Source organism: Amphiprion ocellaris, chromosome 5 (assembly GCF_022539595.1).
Source record: "Amphiprion ocellaris isolate individual 3 ecotype Okinawa chromosome 5, ASM2253959v1, whole genome shotgun sequence".
Taxonomy (NCBI): Eukaryota; Metazoa; Chordata; class Actinopteri; family Pomacentridae; genus Amphiprion; species Amphiprion ocellaris.
Genome location: NC_072770.1, coordinates 6,460,610 through 6,476,676, shown reverse-complemented (window position 1 = coordinate 6,476,676; position 16,067 = coordinate 6,460,610). Strand labels below are relative to the sequence as shown.

At 37.2% G+C, this 16,067-nt stretch overlaps 1 protein-coding gene and 1 long non-coding RNA gene across 5 annotated transcripts in view; one reads left to right on the top strand and one right to left on the bottom strand.

The window, feature by feature from the left end:
- The window catches only part of ephb2b (eph receptor B2b), a 136,395-nt gene extending 130,671 nt beyond the window's left edge, over positions 1-5,724 (bottom strand). For all 4 annotated transcript variants that reach the window (XM_023269817.3, XM_035947937.2, XM_023269818.3 and 1 more), the window contains exon 1: positions 5,547-5,724. In XM_023269817.3, coding sequence (XP_023125585.1) covers positions 5,547-5,598 — 52 coding nt within the window. In that variant the 5' untranslated portion in view covers positions 5,599-5,724. The remainder of the gene's footprint in view (positions 1-5,546) is intronic.
- A 74-nt stretch (positions 5,725-5,798) lies between these two features.
- LOC129348926 (uncharacterized) lies at positions 5,799-15,723 on the top strand. The gene is made up of 3 exons (XR_008601690.1): positions 5,799-6,020; positions 6,140-6,218; positions 13,049-15,723. It is a non-coding gene; the product is annotated as an uncharacterized LOC129348926 (long non-coding RNA).
- Positions 15,724-16,067: the final 344 nt, after the last annotated feature.

Here is a 16,067-nt window from a genome sequence, read left to right as displayed (position 1 = left end):
GTTCTTCTTTTAAGCAGATCAAAGTAAGAAAAAACAAGTCAGTCAAACGGCAGCAGTATATAAAAGATTTCTGATACAGAACACGTGAAAACACCAGGTTTATTGTAATTACAGTTTTACTACAGAGTACCTCAAACACACTGTATACACTTTTATGGAAATATTAAGTATTAAAACACTGATTACTGTCTGTGGAGGCCGCGCAGTACGACAGTTGAAATGTGGCTTGGCTACTGACTGCGGTTGTCATTCAGGAGGTTATATTGTCTGCTTAATGTATACTGTAGTACTACCCAGTGTGGTAGTTAAATTCAGAACTCAAGTAAGCTGATCCTTAGACACTTCCACTCTCAACTCTGCAGTACACTCAAGGAAGTGAGCATAAGTGAACTTGACTCAAATATGATACACAATCTGAGCTTGTCGGTCTGTGCGAGTTGTGTTCCAGTAACAACTGAAGCAGTCGTGCTGAACAGTTTAACAATGGGTAGATTTTCACTGTATACTGGGACAGAGTAACAACTTCCTCTATCGAGCCGTCCTATCAACCTACGTAATACACAAATCAGCTGTGCTGTCTTTTAAAAATACCAACATGACCTGCTTATTGATTTCAAAAGTCTTTCCAGGTCCATATATGTGACACCCTGAAGCCTTGTCAATACTGTTTCAGCAGTTTTAAATCCACTATTGGATTTCCTGAAATACAGTTCTTTCACCACATACGTTACACAAACTAAAATGCCATTCTAGCATCACCTCTAGAGGGCAAATGTGTGTGGAGTGGAACCGTTAATGAGGAGAGAATGAAGAGTTGGCTCCTGACAGTGAACCACAGCAGTCAGAGCTGAACAGCTGAAAGCATGGAAACAGTGTCAGTGTCACTTCATCACACGTTGGAGTGAAGCCCAAGTTAAATTGGTTGAACAAGCTGAAGTCAGGAGCAATGCAGGTAACCATTTTGCCCCCAGAGCCATCTGGGGCAAAAAAACAAAACAAAACAATACAACTGAAGGTTATAACAAAGCTGACTTATGAGAAACATTTATTTATTCATGCTTCACTTTTAGATAATCAACTCTAAATACAGAGAAATTCCAGAATATTCATAACTAGCAGGGAGACTAAGGTCTTCATCTAATGTGTACAATGGCCATACTGCAGTCCCAGTCAGTAACCTTATGCAACGAAAGGAGCATGATATTTTTCTTAAACAAATCAGTGATACTTAATCTCACCCTAAAGGTAGCCATAGATGACTCTGAAATGTGACACCCCCCTTCAAGTGAAACAACTGGTACCAGCACTAATTGAAATTTTGCATGCAAAGTGACAATGCCTGGGCCCTCGGCAGCATGGATTAAGACTTGAATAGAGACAGATTCTTTGTGAAAGCCTACTGTGGCGGTTGTCGTGCAGGCCAGCTCCCTGCATCTGCTCATTGGGTGGACTGAGAAAACACTGGATTGTATACGGTCGCTCATTTTACCTTTATCTAATCCCATTTCAGAACACGCCTCCGTCTGTCTTTTGTTACTCTTCCACAAAACATAATGCTTCCATGTTACACTCACACGTCTATTCCTTACAAAACAATTCCGGTCAGAAACAGTTACTGGATTTACATATGAAAGCATCTTTACCAAACTCAGCTGGATATTCTAAACATTAACAATCATACTGTGCCTTGAACTGTCAGGTTGTCCCAGATTTTGTGAGAAAATGATACTTAAAGGGTAATACAAATACAAATGTAATATAACAGTATGTAATTTGCTAAATTGAATGAAAAAAAAGTAAAAGTCAACTTGGACAGTGTTTGCCAATATTCAACTGAGAGGGCTCCAGTGCTCAATAGAGCGCTGAAGGAATGCAGCGCATATTGAAATGCAATCAAATCTGCAAGACATTTTTTAGAGGCTCCATGCTGTGACCTCATTCTAGCCCACTTCACCATCCACTGCTGTGGTTTCTGTCCCATTATGTTTCCTTCAAAGAAAAAGAGCAAGAAAAAAAATGTATCAAAGTGATCTATCATCCTACTGACCCCAACAATGACTTGCATACAAGTCTAGAGGAGGTTGTTATTGCATCATAGCAACACCAATCCTCCCAGAAAATGTCTGCTGTGTGTTTGCACAGTGCAAACTGTAATACCACAACATAAAGGGGGAGGGCGGAGGGGGGCGGAAACGGAAAAGCCAAATGATCCGCCTAGTAAATTTCATCTCCTCCAAACAATACAGGCTAGTACAATTTTATGGCAGGGGATGAATCTAAGAATTTCCACTCAACAGAATTAGATGCTGTTGTTACTGTGCCTGTCAACTGAGCACTGATGATAATGAATGGGTAAACTAAAGAAGGGATAAATCCACAGTATGTTTTCATAGACATGTTTGACATAGCTAGGCTAATTTCCTTGGCAGTGCTATGTCCATTAATTTTCGAAAAGAGCCTTGTCTGTTCCCGTTAACTAAACCAATAAGACATGGCATCAGCTTACATTAACACTAATCAACAATTTAGAGTTGTTTCACATTTCACAGGGCAAATTAAATGCCTTTGAAAAACGATTGAACGCGACTGATGAATGAATGCCATTTATTGATGTCCAACATGGCGATTCTGACTGGAGCGGTGGGAGATGCTGTAGTGTGGTAGTCTGAACAGAGAGGAAAATAAAGCAGTGACTACATTCAAGTATTCATACTTCAAGGCCAGTTTACAGTGTTGCAGCCTTGACGTGGGTTGCAGTGTTGACATACTATTTGCAAAATGGACACTTGAGACACAGCAAGGATTTTCTTAAGTTTGGCCCCGGTTTTAATCCTCTAATCCCCTCCAGCATGGACCCTGGGCTGATTCATCGATCATTTGTATAACAAGTAGCCCTTTCATGTTTGCGTCCCGAGTACTCCAGTTTCTATAATTTCTTATTTTAAACTTTTCTCACAGTATTTTAGTTTTTTTTACGCGATCAATAGTGAAATTCCACCGTGTTGTTTTCTTTGGTGCATATTAAGTAACGTTCACCAGTAAGTAATAATACAAGTATGTGAGGATGTCACTCTCCATTAACTGAAAATAACAATGGAAGAAATGTACTGTTCCGGCACTAAACGTGTCAAAACGATCCACTGGAGAGTTCTTTTCTGTTGCATGCTGTGATGTTTTTTTTTTTGTTTTGTTTCGGGGTTTTTTTTTTCAGATTAGAGCTGCAGTGACCTCTTTTTCAACTCTTTATTTTTCCTACGTAAGCCATCCTCGCAATTCTATTGGACAGTCGACTAGGGTGATTCACAGGGTAAAATGGAGGAGGGGGGTTGTACCGGTTGGCGACGGGACTAGCTGGTTTACGAATCAAAAATGGAAGCACCACAGGCCCGAAAGGTAGTTGCAACGAGCACAATGTATTTCCACTGCAACAATAAGGAACAACATCAATATTATTAAACCAAGCAAAAATTAAATAAATGCATTAATGCACTGAAATAACTATTGAATGGACTAGTGTTTGAGGGGATGTACTCTTAGCTTTCACATATTATTCACCGTAAATTTTACAAGTACAGAAACCCATGCCCCATGACCAAGTTTGTATTATTAAGAGAAAGAGGAAACAAGGGGAAGTGGAACACTGTGTGGTGTGAATTAGTTGTTATTTTTGGCTTTTTTAACATCCTGTGTTTCTGATGCGCTTGGATAGACTGGTGGTGATAAAATCCAAAAATAAATAACCATTTCAATAGCGATCGAACAATCATAATATAAGTAATTAAATGAAAAAAAATCATTGTTAATATATTATAAGTATATATGGGGTGGCGAAACATATTATAGTGAAATTTACAGTGGCTATTTTTACTGAATATATTTAAAATAAAATAAAATGTATATACGGAGTGTGTATCAATATTAAATATATTTTTTAAAAACAGAGATGTGTGACATGACTGCTAATTTAGACAGTTCATGTATTGTGCTTGCATCACAGAATATTAAGGGAAATTGTGACATTATATTAGAATATGTAAATAAAAAATAGAATTTATGGATTGTATAAAATGCATACTGTCCACCGCTTCCTGTTTTTGTGTCCATGCTAAAACTGCACATATAACTTGGCTAAATAATTATTATGGTCTGGCACGGTGACTATTGATCAAACCTAAATACACATTTTCAAGCTATTACAGCAGTGTTAAAGCTGCCAATATGTAATGCTTCGTAGGCCGCCGTAAGTCCTGGATATGTGACTAAACTGAAACCATGAACTGGAGCAGTCAGTGGTCGTCTACATAAATACGTGTGACATTCATCAAAGTGTGTGCCAGTCGTACATGAAACCTGACAGGTCCTTCAATTCAAATCTGTGTTGTTATTACCCATGTACAAATGCTTTTACAGTAAACATGAATGGGAGGGGTTTTTTTTCTCCTGTTTTTTTTTTTTTTTTCTTTTTCTTGTTCCTTTATCCTGCATTTAGATTCGGTTGGATTTTGAATGGTTCCCTAGCCCCACCTGTAATTACGAGGTTTAGTTAAACTGACCAGAGGAAGAAGACAACATTTGTTTTCTGGGAGCATCCTCAAAATAGACTTGAATAAATGACTGGCCTGACACTTTCCATTCCTCAGTGTGGTGAGTGGAGCTGCACAAAATCACTGGGAAATAATCATCTAAAGCACAGACTGGAAATCCTTAAATTAAAGGAAACATCTTTTATCTCTAATGTTTTTTTTTTTTTGTTTTTAATTAAAGGAAGATCACACAATGACACTTCCCCTATATGCTCCAGAGATTATGCATATTTTAATACTGTAATAATAATAATATAGTGGTCAGGCCTGTATTGCAGAGTTTCTTGCAGCATCACAGACCAACTACTGTAAGCACATATAAAGGGCATTATATTCACCATTCAACCTGTTCCATTGTGCGTTGAGCCACGCTGACTGCTGCCCTTTGCTGCTTAGCAGAGCTTTGTGACTGCACAGTGACCAGACAGAGGCTTTTGTGGGTTAAACTGCAGGGATGTCCAGCATGCATATTTGAACATTTAGTCCCAAGTATTAATGAAAAATATTTAAAGGGAACCACTCGTTTGTCTTTTTATCACCAACTGTTTGACAAGTGACAGTGACACACCTCCATGGACTCACAGGATGCGCCTTACCTGACTCAGATTTTACGTTTTCTATGTATTTCTGGGTCCTTGTGCAAAACACCAAAGCCTGCAGTTTTTTTTTGTTTTTTTTTTTATTCCGCAATTAGCGTCTTAATAACCTCCGCGGAGCGCTACCTGCGAGATGCGGGAAGCATATGTTTTCATGCCCCGCGATCATCCCTCCTGCCTGGACCCCACTCTGTGCTGCATTTCAGCATCGCGACCGCAACGCTACTACACACGAAGAGATAATGCTGCAGGAAAAAAATAGCGATTTGTTGAGAATTAAGAAAAGCTCCAATCATGCGCTTTGTCTCAAACTCAAAGCCGGCAGGAGGATGCGGCTGTAGGCGCTCGGACGAAAACACAAGCTTACCTTCAACAGCTATTACGGCCGGTATGGTCCATAATATCCATAGAATATCCATTATTGGTCACTTAAAAGGCCCAGACATTCAAATAAAATACGTCCCGAAAGCCACTGACAGCAAAAGCAGAGAGGGGACAGGCGGTCCTTCACCTCCAGTAGAGCGATTCCACATAGCAGCGAAAAGCAACTCAAATCTGAACCAAGTTTGGGCGAAACCAAAAAAACCATAGACAGAGGGGAGCACCAAGCAACACAGAAACACAGCAACGAGCCCTCAGCGCCAAGCTAATCTAGTCAGTTTCATGTGGGAGAGAAACAACAACTTCATGTATATAATTAATGAAAGACGGTTTAAAATGTTTGTATCATCGATGTGGACGCTCGTCAACAGGATCGTTCGTCCCCTTCACCTCTACTTCAATTTACCCCACTGTCAATCACCAGGAGAAGGACCGTCCACGCAGCCATACCTAGCGATAAGTAAGTGTTTTTAGGCAATATGTGGGGCATTTATAAAAGGTGGAGGAGCGTTTTCTGACTGCCACACCGCTCAAAATAGAAATACTGGTGATTCAAACAAAGCTTAAACGTGTCTTTAGGCTTCACTGTGAGGCTCCTGCGGGCCGTTAATGGAGTTTTGGTGCTGTAACAGGTGACCTGACCGAGAGAAGAATTCAAGTAAGTTCACGTACCAGTGCTTTTAGTTGAAGTCCTTATCACTTTACAATTTTTCACGAATCTTTTTTTTTTCCAGGCCGTTTAATGTTGTTTTTGTTTGTTTGTTTGTTTGTATGTTTGTTTTGGGGCGGGATTGGTGTATGTTTTTTTTTAAATTTTAGCCTTATATTTTATTATTTCTAAATTTAAATTTAAATTTAAAAGGCTGTTATTAATAATTATCTGTATGTTGTACAGCTCTTAACCAGTCAAATGGGCAATGTTTAAATTCTGGACTTACTTAATTTAGCCATCTTAATTATTTGCATTATTTATATATATATATATATATATATATATATATATATATATATATATATATATATATATATATATATATATATATATATATATATATTCAAGGCTTTGTATTTATTTGTATTATTTCCTACATTGTAGATTAATACTGAAGATTAACACTTTTTTGTTTACAGCATAACTGCATATGTATTCTTTTATAATTTAGATGTCTTCAGTATTAATCTACAATGTATAAAATAATTAAATAAAAACTATTGAATAAGAAGGTGTGTCCAAACTTTTGACTGGTAGTATATGGCAGTGTATCATCATATAAGTGTGTTCGGAATATTTACATTAAAGTTAAGCTGTGATATATATATATATATAAATCATATATAGATTTTTCACTAACACAATTGGCTATAAAAGAGACACATAAAAATACATTTCATTTTTGTTTCCTTTAATAGCTTTGGAGAATAAATTATTACTTCTTCATAAGTTTCTCAATGGTTCTATTATACAGCTTGAACGAACCGTGCTGTTCACATAAAGAGAATGATTTGAGGCTGCAGACTGAGTTTCCCTCCTAAAGATTAGTGCTGCTGTATGACTCTGGACCTGGTCTGCACTCCATTCCTGCAGTAAATAGAGGAGGAGGATAAAATAGTGCATTCAGATATTGACGTGAAGTAAAATAAAATAAGTAAATGAATCACAAGTCATTCTGTGATTGCATGTCTGCATTGTAGCTCAGTTTGAATCATTTCAAAACAGAATTGTGAGATCAACCTAATGACTTGGCAGAGGCACAAAGTCTATTTCTCAATCTTTCCACTGAAGGTTTTTATCAGATGGGCCTTGTTTCAAAAATGAAAAAATAAAATGAAATCTAACAGTAAATGTGTAATCAATAAATACTGGCTGCTTTGATGCTTCTTTGAGCAATAAAAATGCGGACGTGTACATGTGTAAGACTGCTGCAGTGTGACTTTCATGTTAATTTGAACAGTCAAGTTGGAGGTGCTTTAGAAATATATTCAATTTATTCAGCTCCTTGTTGTTCAACTCAAACTACCTAACCATCTTTTCTGCATCTCAGTGGGGGAACTGACTAAGTGAAAACACCTAGATATCAGTTGGGTAGACCTGAACCACAGTTGTTTTCCAGGATCAGAGCCAAAGCTGGGAAGTGAACTGTAACTTCCCCCCAGAATGTAAAACTTTTCTTCCTGTGCACGAATCATCATAACACCATAATTAGTTGATGTGATGTTGGCTCACAGTACTTCAGCATTTCAAAACATGACACAATTAATCTTCCAGAATTATTACTACTGGGCTGTGTTTGCACAAAGTTGATTTAAGTTGGCACAATGGAGTCTGGCAGCACCGTTACTGGCAGTCATTTCCCAGCAATCAATAAAAAGGCTATACGTAAAATAACTATGCATATTTATAATCATAACACATTTAAGTTTCATGGGGTTTTTCCTGTTTTAATGGGATTACTCTTTACCAAGCAGGTCCAAGTTGTCAGTGATGCTTGGCATTAAATCTGAATTTATTGAGCGTCTTGCAAGCTCCGGTCATATTTTTGAAATTTCCTTAGAGTGGTGTAAAACCTCTTTCCTGCTCCAGAAGCTGGGAGTAAAATTCCAGTATCTTTATGCATGTTGTGTAAAAAAATAAAACACAGAGTGGTTTTATATGACACAATGACAGGCATAGGGACTGACAGGGATACACTGAAGCAGCTGCAGAAATTACACATATGAAAGAAAAGCCAGGAAAAAAAAACTGCTCTGTATCAAACACAAACCGATGATATACATGGAAAGATACTCAGAGAGAAAGCCCGATAAAAAATTTAAACATACACAAAAATGCCAGATTGCTTTTTGTAGGAAGAAAGTGACAGACATTGTGGGACAGACAACAAAAGCTGGCCTGCACATGTGCTCATGCCCAATTCACAGCATCCCAGTAAAGGTTTAACATGCATGGGGAGAGATGCATCCTAGATATGAAGTACGCATTTACAGAAGCTGACTGAGAAATGAGAATTTAGAATAAATTGTTTGTCATCAAACATGCCTTTCTTATTACGTGCCGTGGCGCTGTAGCCATGCAGCAGGGCTCTCATGGGTTAAATGAGCCAGGCTGATTTATTTGCCTCCACTGGGTTTGACTATATTGATTCCAGGTCACTTGACTGGCTGACTTCAGAGCATGTTCAGGTGACTACAAAACAGATGGAACAAAACGGCGAGGCACTGAGACAGCAGCTTTTCCTTACTGTAATGAGTTCCATACAAGCTCAATATTGACTTGAGCCAGAAGAGAAGTGAAAGATGTTGAAGAAATGATATTAATACTCCTCTAATATTGCCCACGGAGATCTCTTTGCCACGCTATGTTATAATAGCCGCAATGTCTGCGATGGCGGTAATAAAATACATGTAATGCAAAGCAGAAATGCCTGAATGTGGCAGAAATCCTCTCATGTTCGACTCCAACAAAAGCAAAGCGTACAGTACCTATAGCGCTCTTTAACACAGCAGCATCATAAACAGGGCAGGATACAGTAACGCCGGCCACAACAGATGACATTAAACACAAAACATACCCTATAATGCAACAAATTACCTGCAAATTATATCCTAATAATGTATACAAGGTGCACCGAGAAATTGATTTTAACTTTAGCAAGCTTGAAAAAGTGCAGCAAGCAGCTCACTTGTATAATCATAGAGTACATGATGTGAGAGCTTTACTTTTGACCAGCGGCATTCTGTGATTACAGCTCCAAAGCAATAATACAGAGCCACATGTATCTGTGGAACACTTTTAAATTTACCGTATGATCATTTTATTTCCTGTTTATGTATGTTTTTGTTTTTAGCAAATACAAAATAAGCAGAATAGATATTTTTCCTTGATACTTGTATATAAATGTGAAGTTGAAACATACATATTAATTATCCTGCATTTTCTACAAAATTCTGAGTGTTTGAGCCTATTATGATAAGTTCTCCTTATGTAAACATGCATGTTGTTTTTCACATTTGAAATTCGTTACATATTTACATAATTATGATAAATGTATATCCTTTTAAATTTGTTTTAATCAGACATTTATACATTAATATGCTTGCTGGGGCTCAGTTTAACATGAACATTCTTTGTAATAAGTGCAAAAGAAAACAACTGACAGGAAATAATATTTCACAGAGCCAATCAAAACTGTAATAAAATATATAATTAACACACTTCAACTGGCCCTGATATGGGTTTGTTGGTTCAAACTTGCAGAACAATTTTGATTATTTTAGGAATGCTTATATTATCATATTTTCGTTTTTTTAATCAAATTAATCAGAAGTCGTTTTTTATTTTGGATTTTTAAAATTTAATCTGCATATTTAGTATATTGATATTCATCACACACGTTACATCAAAATGAATTTGTATATAAACGGAAATATAATTAATGATGGATATGAGGCTGTTCAGACAGAGGCACATTATATGCAAATAGTTTTAAGTCCATGCTTATTATCCTACAAACACAATTTTAAAAAACCTCAGTGTAGATGTTATTTGTTTTTTTTTAAGGGATTTCAATGCAGAAAATTATTCAATAAATCACAATTTAACAAAACGTATAGCATACAGAGCCAGCGGAAGGACAGAAAAATAACTAAAGCACATAAATGCTTTGGACAGTGGTCGGACTGGATTTCCTTCCACAGCTAAGTAATGTGTCGTTGCATCAACACTGCCACCCTGAGTTTAAGAGCTGCACAGTCGGGTTTGTTATTGAGAAGACTGCAAACTTTCTGCAAGATGTATTCAGGGTAATGCTTTGTCTGAGTTCAGTTCAAGAATTTTTTGCTTAACACTCAGTTGTTTTTTTTGTTTTAATATTAGTTTGATATCTTGCTTATTAAAAAATGTTTTAAACTTAAATTGAGGAAGTAGATGATGCTCTTAAAGCAAGGTCAAATGCTTTTTTCTTTAAAAATAAAATATATATTTGCATGAGTTATAATCATTAGCATCTGAATGAGTTTAGTGCTTTAGAGCTGACATGCTTTAAGCTAAAAACAACCCCTGATGGATACAGAGTAAGATCAACATAAAAAAAATGTTTGTGTGTCGTCCTGTTTTTCAACCACATTTAAATTACCATTAATGATTTTTGCTGTGTTGCCATATGAGATCTTCTGATAATTATTTGTCTAAAAGGATCTCAGCTTTCAATTAAAATATTCATTTAACCCCAACCCATCACAGAATCTTGTTATCTTAAGTTAACCTTGTGCTATTATTTGCCGGGGAAGATGAGATAAAGTTGGTGAGGGTGAGAACGAGTTCCCGCACTTCATAAGCTATTCTTATCCTGTGGAATATTTAGCTTGCACTCAAGCCCATTGAAAACAGCCACTCTGGGCTGGAATCGATTTCACCTTGAGCCTTAAAGGGCTTACGGTGAAGTATTGCACCCAGCCGGCATTAGCAGCTGGATAAAGAGTGAGGAAATAAAATGACTTGCTCTCCCTAAAAGTTGGTGTGTGATCCCTGACCCTGTGCTCAGAAAGAGCTATGGACTCCTCTAATCTCAAGAGACCTCTTGCATGTGGATTAACCTCAGCCGAGACCACGGGAAGGCAGAGAAGGGTCGGCTGGATTGAACTCTGACAAGCTAACCTGAATTTTTCAGATTTCTAAATGTATGTATATGTATGTATGAAGGCAAACTTTTTTAATTACTTTTTCTTTTCCTAATATACTGCCACAGAGGGCACAAAGACATTTTTGGTTGTTTTTGGGAAGCAAAAAAAACAGTAGGGTTGAAAAAAGATGGGCTTACTGCTTATCTTCCATGAATAGTCTACCCCACCCCATTGCACTCCAACCACCCAACACCACCCGGCGTATTGGTTTACCCCTGCCAAAAATTTAATTCAATCCCACTAAGTTGCTCCAGTTTTAATTAAATAGACCAAAAGCCTTGGCAGGATTTAATTTACTTTCTCGTGAAGTGAACTTTACAGACACTGTAGAACTTCACTAGTACACTACTGGGCCCTGAAAGGAAGCACTACAGTCTTTTTCCTTTCGGTTCTTTAGAATTAAGTCGCACCGTTTTCACAGACTAACTTAACAAATGAGACGAAGCAAAGACTGAAGTCAGTGTCGTCTTTGGTTTACGATAGGCCACCGGCTTATAGTTAAAAAGAAATATGTTTGAATGGTGTACGCCTGTCAGAGGGCAGACAACACATTTTATCATCACAATAAATCTAAGCACTATTGCCATAAAACAGAGGCCCAGTAAAAAGCGATTCAGCTGACAGTCATGACGAAATGAATGCCTTGATAAAATGGCAGTCATCAATCCTGGCTTTGGTTTTGGATGCTAACATCCCCTCTAAGCTCTCTACTAATTGATATGAACCGTTCACATAAATCTGCTGTGGTGTATTGATGCTGCGTGCTATTGACACGGCGGTTTACATTTTGGAAGCAAAGATAAATTTTTCCCCTTAACACACACAGAGCTGTAGTCAACATGTGTTACAGTCATTTTTCTTTAATGCGGACAGTTTTGTTGTCATAACCAAAACGAAAGGACATGAAATGATAAAATTGTCTCCTCACATAAAAGAGCTTCTCGTGTATGGGTTCACTTAAAGCTTCATTTCAACAACCTTGCACTGTTTTTAAGACGTCTTCAAAAAATAGCTGAGGTCTGGTTGTGGATACGTTTAGACTTCAAGTATTTCTAGTCAATGTCAGCAGTTTGGCTAGAAGGAGGATTACACAATGCAGATTTTTGCTGCCAAAAAAAAAATATTTCTTAGGGAGAACATGTGAACTAAAATCCTGCCTACTATTTTAATTGTTTTTTTTTTTTTAACAGCTAGTAATGAGATCATGGATGAATGTCAGTCTTATTAATTTTCCTCTTGCTTCTATTTATTGTGTGGCCTGAATGGAGTTGTTTGCACACCATAGTATACACCTTCTAGAGAGATATTTACTTTTACAGTTTTCATTCTGCAAAGAAGGGAACAGATAGCTTATTTTATTTTTATGCTTATCCTTATGAAGCCATCACTTTTTTCATGTAATGTATGACCGTATTTTGCAAAAAATATAGTTTTAAAAACATGAAAACTGTATATCACTATGGCTCTCACAACTTAAAATGGATATATTTCCCTATTTTCTAACAATTTGTTGACAAAATTCGTAATTACTGCATTAATCAACAGTGAAAACAAGCATTAGTTGCAGATCCAACATATCATCTCATGTAAATGGCATAATTTAGCTGTCCAAAATATGTTTAAGACACTATCAGCTAATACATCAAAGTCTGTACCGCTAATAATTAAAAGTAGCTCTAAATATAAGGTGATTTGAATTTGGATGTTGTAAATGCATCACTCAACACCGCCGCTGAACTCCAGAATGTTTAAAAGCGTTCTTTACTGTATGTGGCCCTCCTTATCTTTTTCCCTTCTCTCTCCATCTAGACTGTCGGCCATCACAGAGCAACAGATGGAGGTGCACAACAGGATATTACCACTAAGAGGATTCCTGTTTCTTTGCCTGTCACTCTGGACTTTTTTTTTGTTTTTTTTTTGTGGGGACAGACTCTTTCATCGTGACCCAGCTCGACTGGCTTACAGGAACCGGTGTCGAGTTGTTGGTTGAGCCCTCTGAAACCCGCCACTGCCCATGTTGACCTGCTTGGCAAACAGAAATCCCTGATCAAGTCCGCTGTGAATTACATTAAAGTAAGTAACCAAGTGGGATTATAAAGTCCTCGCAGTGTCTTGGTTCTCTGATCTCTGACCTCTTACTCAGAACTCTAAGGTATGTGCCAGCTCTCTACATGTAATACACCCTTACAAAGAGCAACGTGCGCCTCCCATCAGGAGGTAGGTGTTAGAATTTCATTTGCAAAGATTATGTGGTAATGCATCATTAAATACAACTAGATCTCCCCTTATCTCTGAACATTCACTTTTAATTGTCTAAATGTACTTACTTACAAAGGATCCTGCGAGCTAAGCCAAAAATCGGACGAGTGTGAATTCATTCTGTGGCCATTATTAGCGTTAAAGTTTTCACTTTTCCTTGCTTCAAATTGGAAGCTAAAAGAAGGTCAAGGATATACACTACCATTCAAAAGTTTGGATCACCCAGGCAATTTCATGCTTTCTATGAAAAGTCATACTTTCATTCATGTGCTAACATAACCGCACAAAGGTTTTCTAATCATCAATTAGCCTTTTAACATTAGCTAACACAATGTAGCATTAGAACACAGGAGTGATGGTTGCTGGAAATGTTCCTCTGTACCTCTATGCAGATATTCCATTAAAAATCAGCTGTTTCAAGCTAGAATAGTTATTTACCACATTAGCAATGTCCCGACTGTATTTCTGATTCATTTAGTGGTTTTTTCATTGAAAAAACTGCTTTACTTTCAAAAACAAGGACATTTCCAAGGGACCCCGAACTTTTGAACATGTGTACATTTGAGATGACACAAACAGTCAGTTGTTTTTCGTCTCAGTAACATCTTAATAACTGAGTCATGCTCATTCATTCAATGAAAATGTACTCAAAAGTATTTGAATATGTGGCAATAAGTGTTGTACAAAGTACTAATGAAATAATGCTTGACTTTGTGTTGCATACTGACATGTTTTGCTATGTTTTTAACTTGTACGTAAAATGTAAAAAGGAAATAAAAACTCCAAAGTTTTTTCTGTGTTATGGGGCTTAATTGGATTATTTTTGTCCTCAATCCTTGGAAATGTGACTTTACAAAAAAAATTGAACGCTATTCACGGCAGCAACTTGATTCCGTCGATAAACTTTATTGTGCCAGTGTGTTCCAGAGAAGTGCCCCCTTTCTCATGGTGCACAAAGACATGCGGAGTCTTCTACTGTGCTTTATCTCCATGCACTGTCTGAAAGAAATGCTGTTTTTCTCCCTTTTGCTTCACCCAGGTCAAACTATAGCTGCATGATTGAGTTTACCTTGCCTTAGTGTGCAAAAGAATTGGGAGTTTTGTTCATTCATGCTTTGTGTGGAAGAGGCAGTTCTCTGTTCATGGCATAATACATTTCATCCGACTGAAAGACCAGAGCTGCCGTCCATCTTGAATTTTTACTTTCTTTAAAATGGTGCTCGAATGCAGGCAACATGCAGCATGGTATGTATGTCGACACAGATCCAGGCGAGGTATCTTTATTTTTTTGTGTGTTACCACTATCAAATGACAGTATTTGCAGTTTTTTGTATGGTTTATGAGGAAATGCACATCAGATAGTTTGATTATTAGAATCATAGTCGCTGGTTTTGAATTTTCGCAATCACCTTAGAAATTATACGTTTGTGATCTCTGGGAGCCTCATCGATATTTTTGCATCATAACCAAAGATGATCAGACCTCTGCTACTGAACTGAATTTCCTGACAGAGGAGCTCAGACTGGCTAAGTCAGTGTTTTCTTTACAAAACATTGTTGGAAACCTGCTTTTATAATACCATCTTCTGTTCACATTTGTTCTTTTTTATTGTGGTTATTTTTACATATTGTTTTTATCTTTTATTCTTTGTATTTTTAACATTTGTTATGTGCAGCACAAAGTGTTAATTAAATAAAGTTACTCTACAGTTATATTTTGGACTCACTGAATTTAATTTAGTAGCGTATCTTCTGTATACACTGCCGTTCAAAAGTTTGGGGTCACCCAGACAATTTTATGTTTTCCATGAAAACTCACACTTTCATTCATGTACTAACCTACTTGCACAATGGTTGTCTAATCATCAGTTAGCCTTTCAGCACCATTAGCTAACACAATGTAGCATTAGAACACAGGAGTGATGGTTGCTGGAAATGTTCCTCTGCACCCCTATGTAAATATTCCATTAAAAATCAGCTGTTTCCAGCTAGAATAGTCATTTACCAAATTGACAATGTCTAGACTGTATTTCTGATTAATTTAATGTTATCTTCATTGAAACAAAAACTGCTTTTCTTTCAAAAATAAGGACGTTTCTGAGTGACCCCAAACTTTTAAACAGTAGTAACGGTATATATCTATATCGATATAATCAGTAATCCTCAAGCCATGTCATGTAAGTGATTTCACACACATACTGGTCTTTAAAGGTGAATGTAAAGGTATTTCATGCTTGCACAGCTCAATAAAGATCTAATAAGCACAACTTACACTTGCCTAATGACTTCATGAGATTTATATGTAGATGCCGTCGCTGTTGGAAAACATAAAAAATGGATAATTTAACTTGGTTGCTGCTCTCAGGGATATTACCTCTTTATTGTATTTCCTTTCTATTTAACCTCAACCCTGAGAGGAAGGAGGGAGAGAAACTGGGGATCTCCAGGGGGATCCAATTATATTTTCTTCTGTGTTCTCTGCAATATAATGGCTTTGCAACAAGATCTTTCTCTGCTGAGAATTTTTGTTTCTTTCAGATGTTATCTCAGTAGACTAAAGAGAAGTAGTT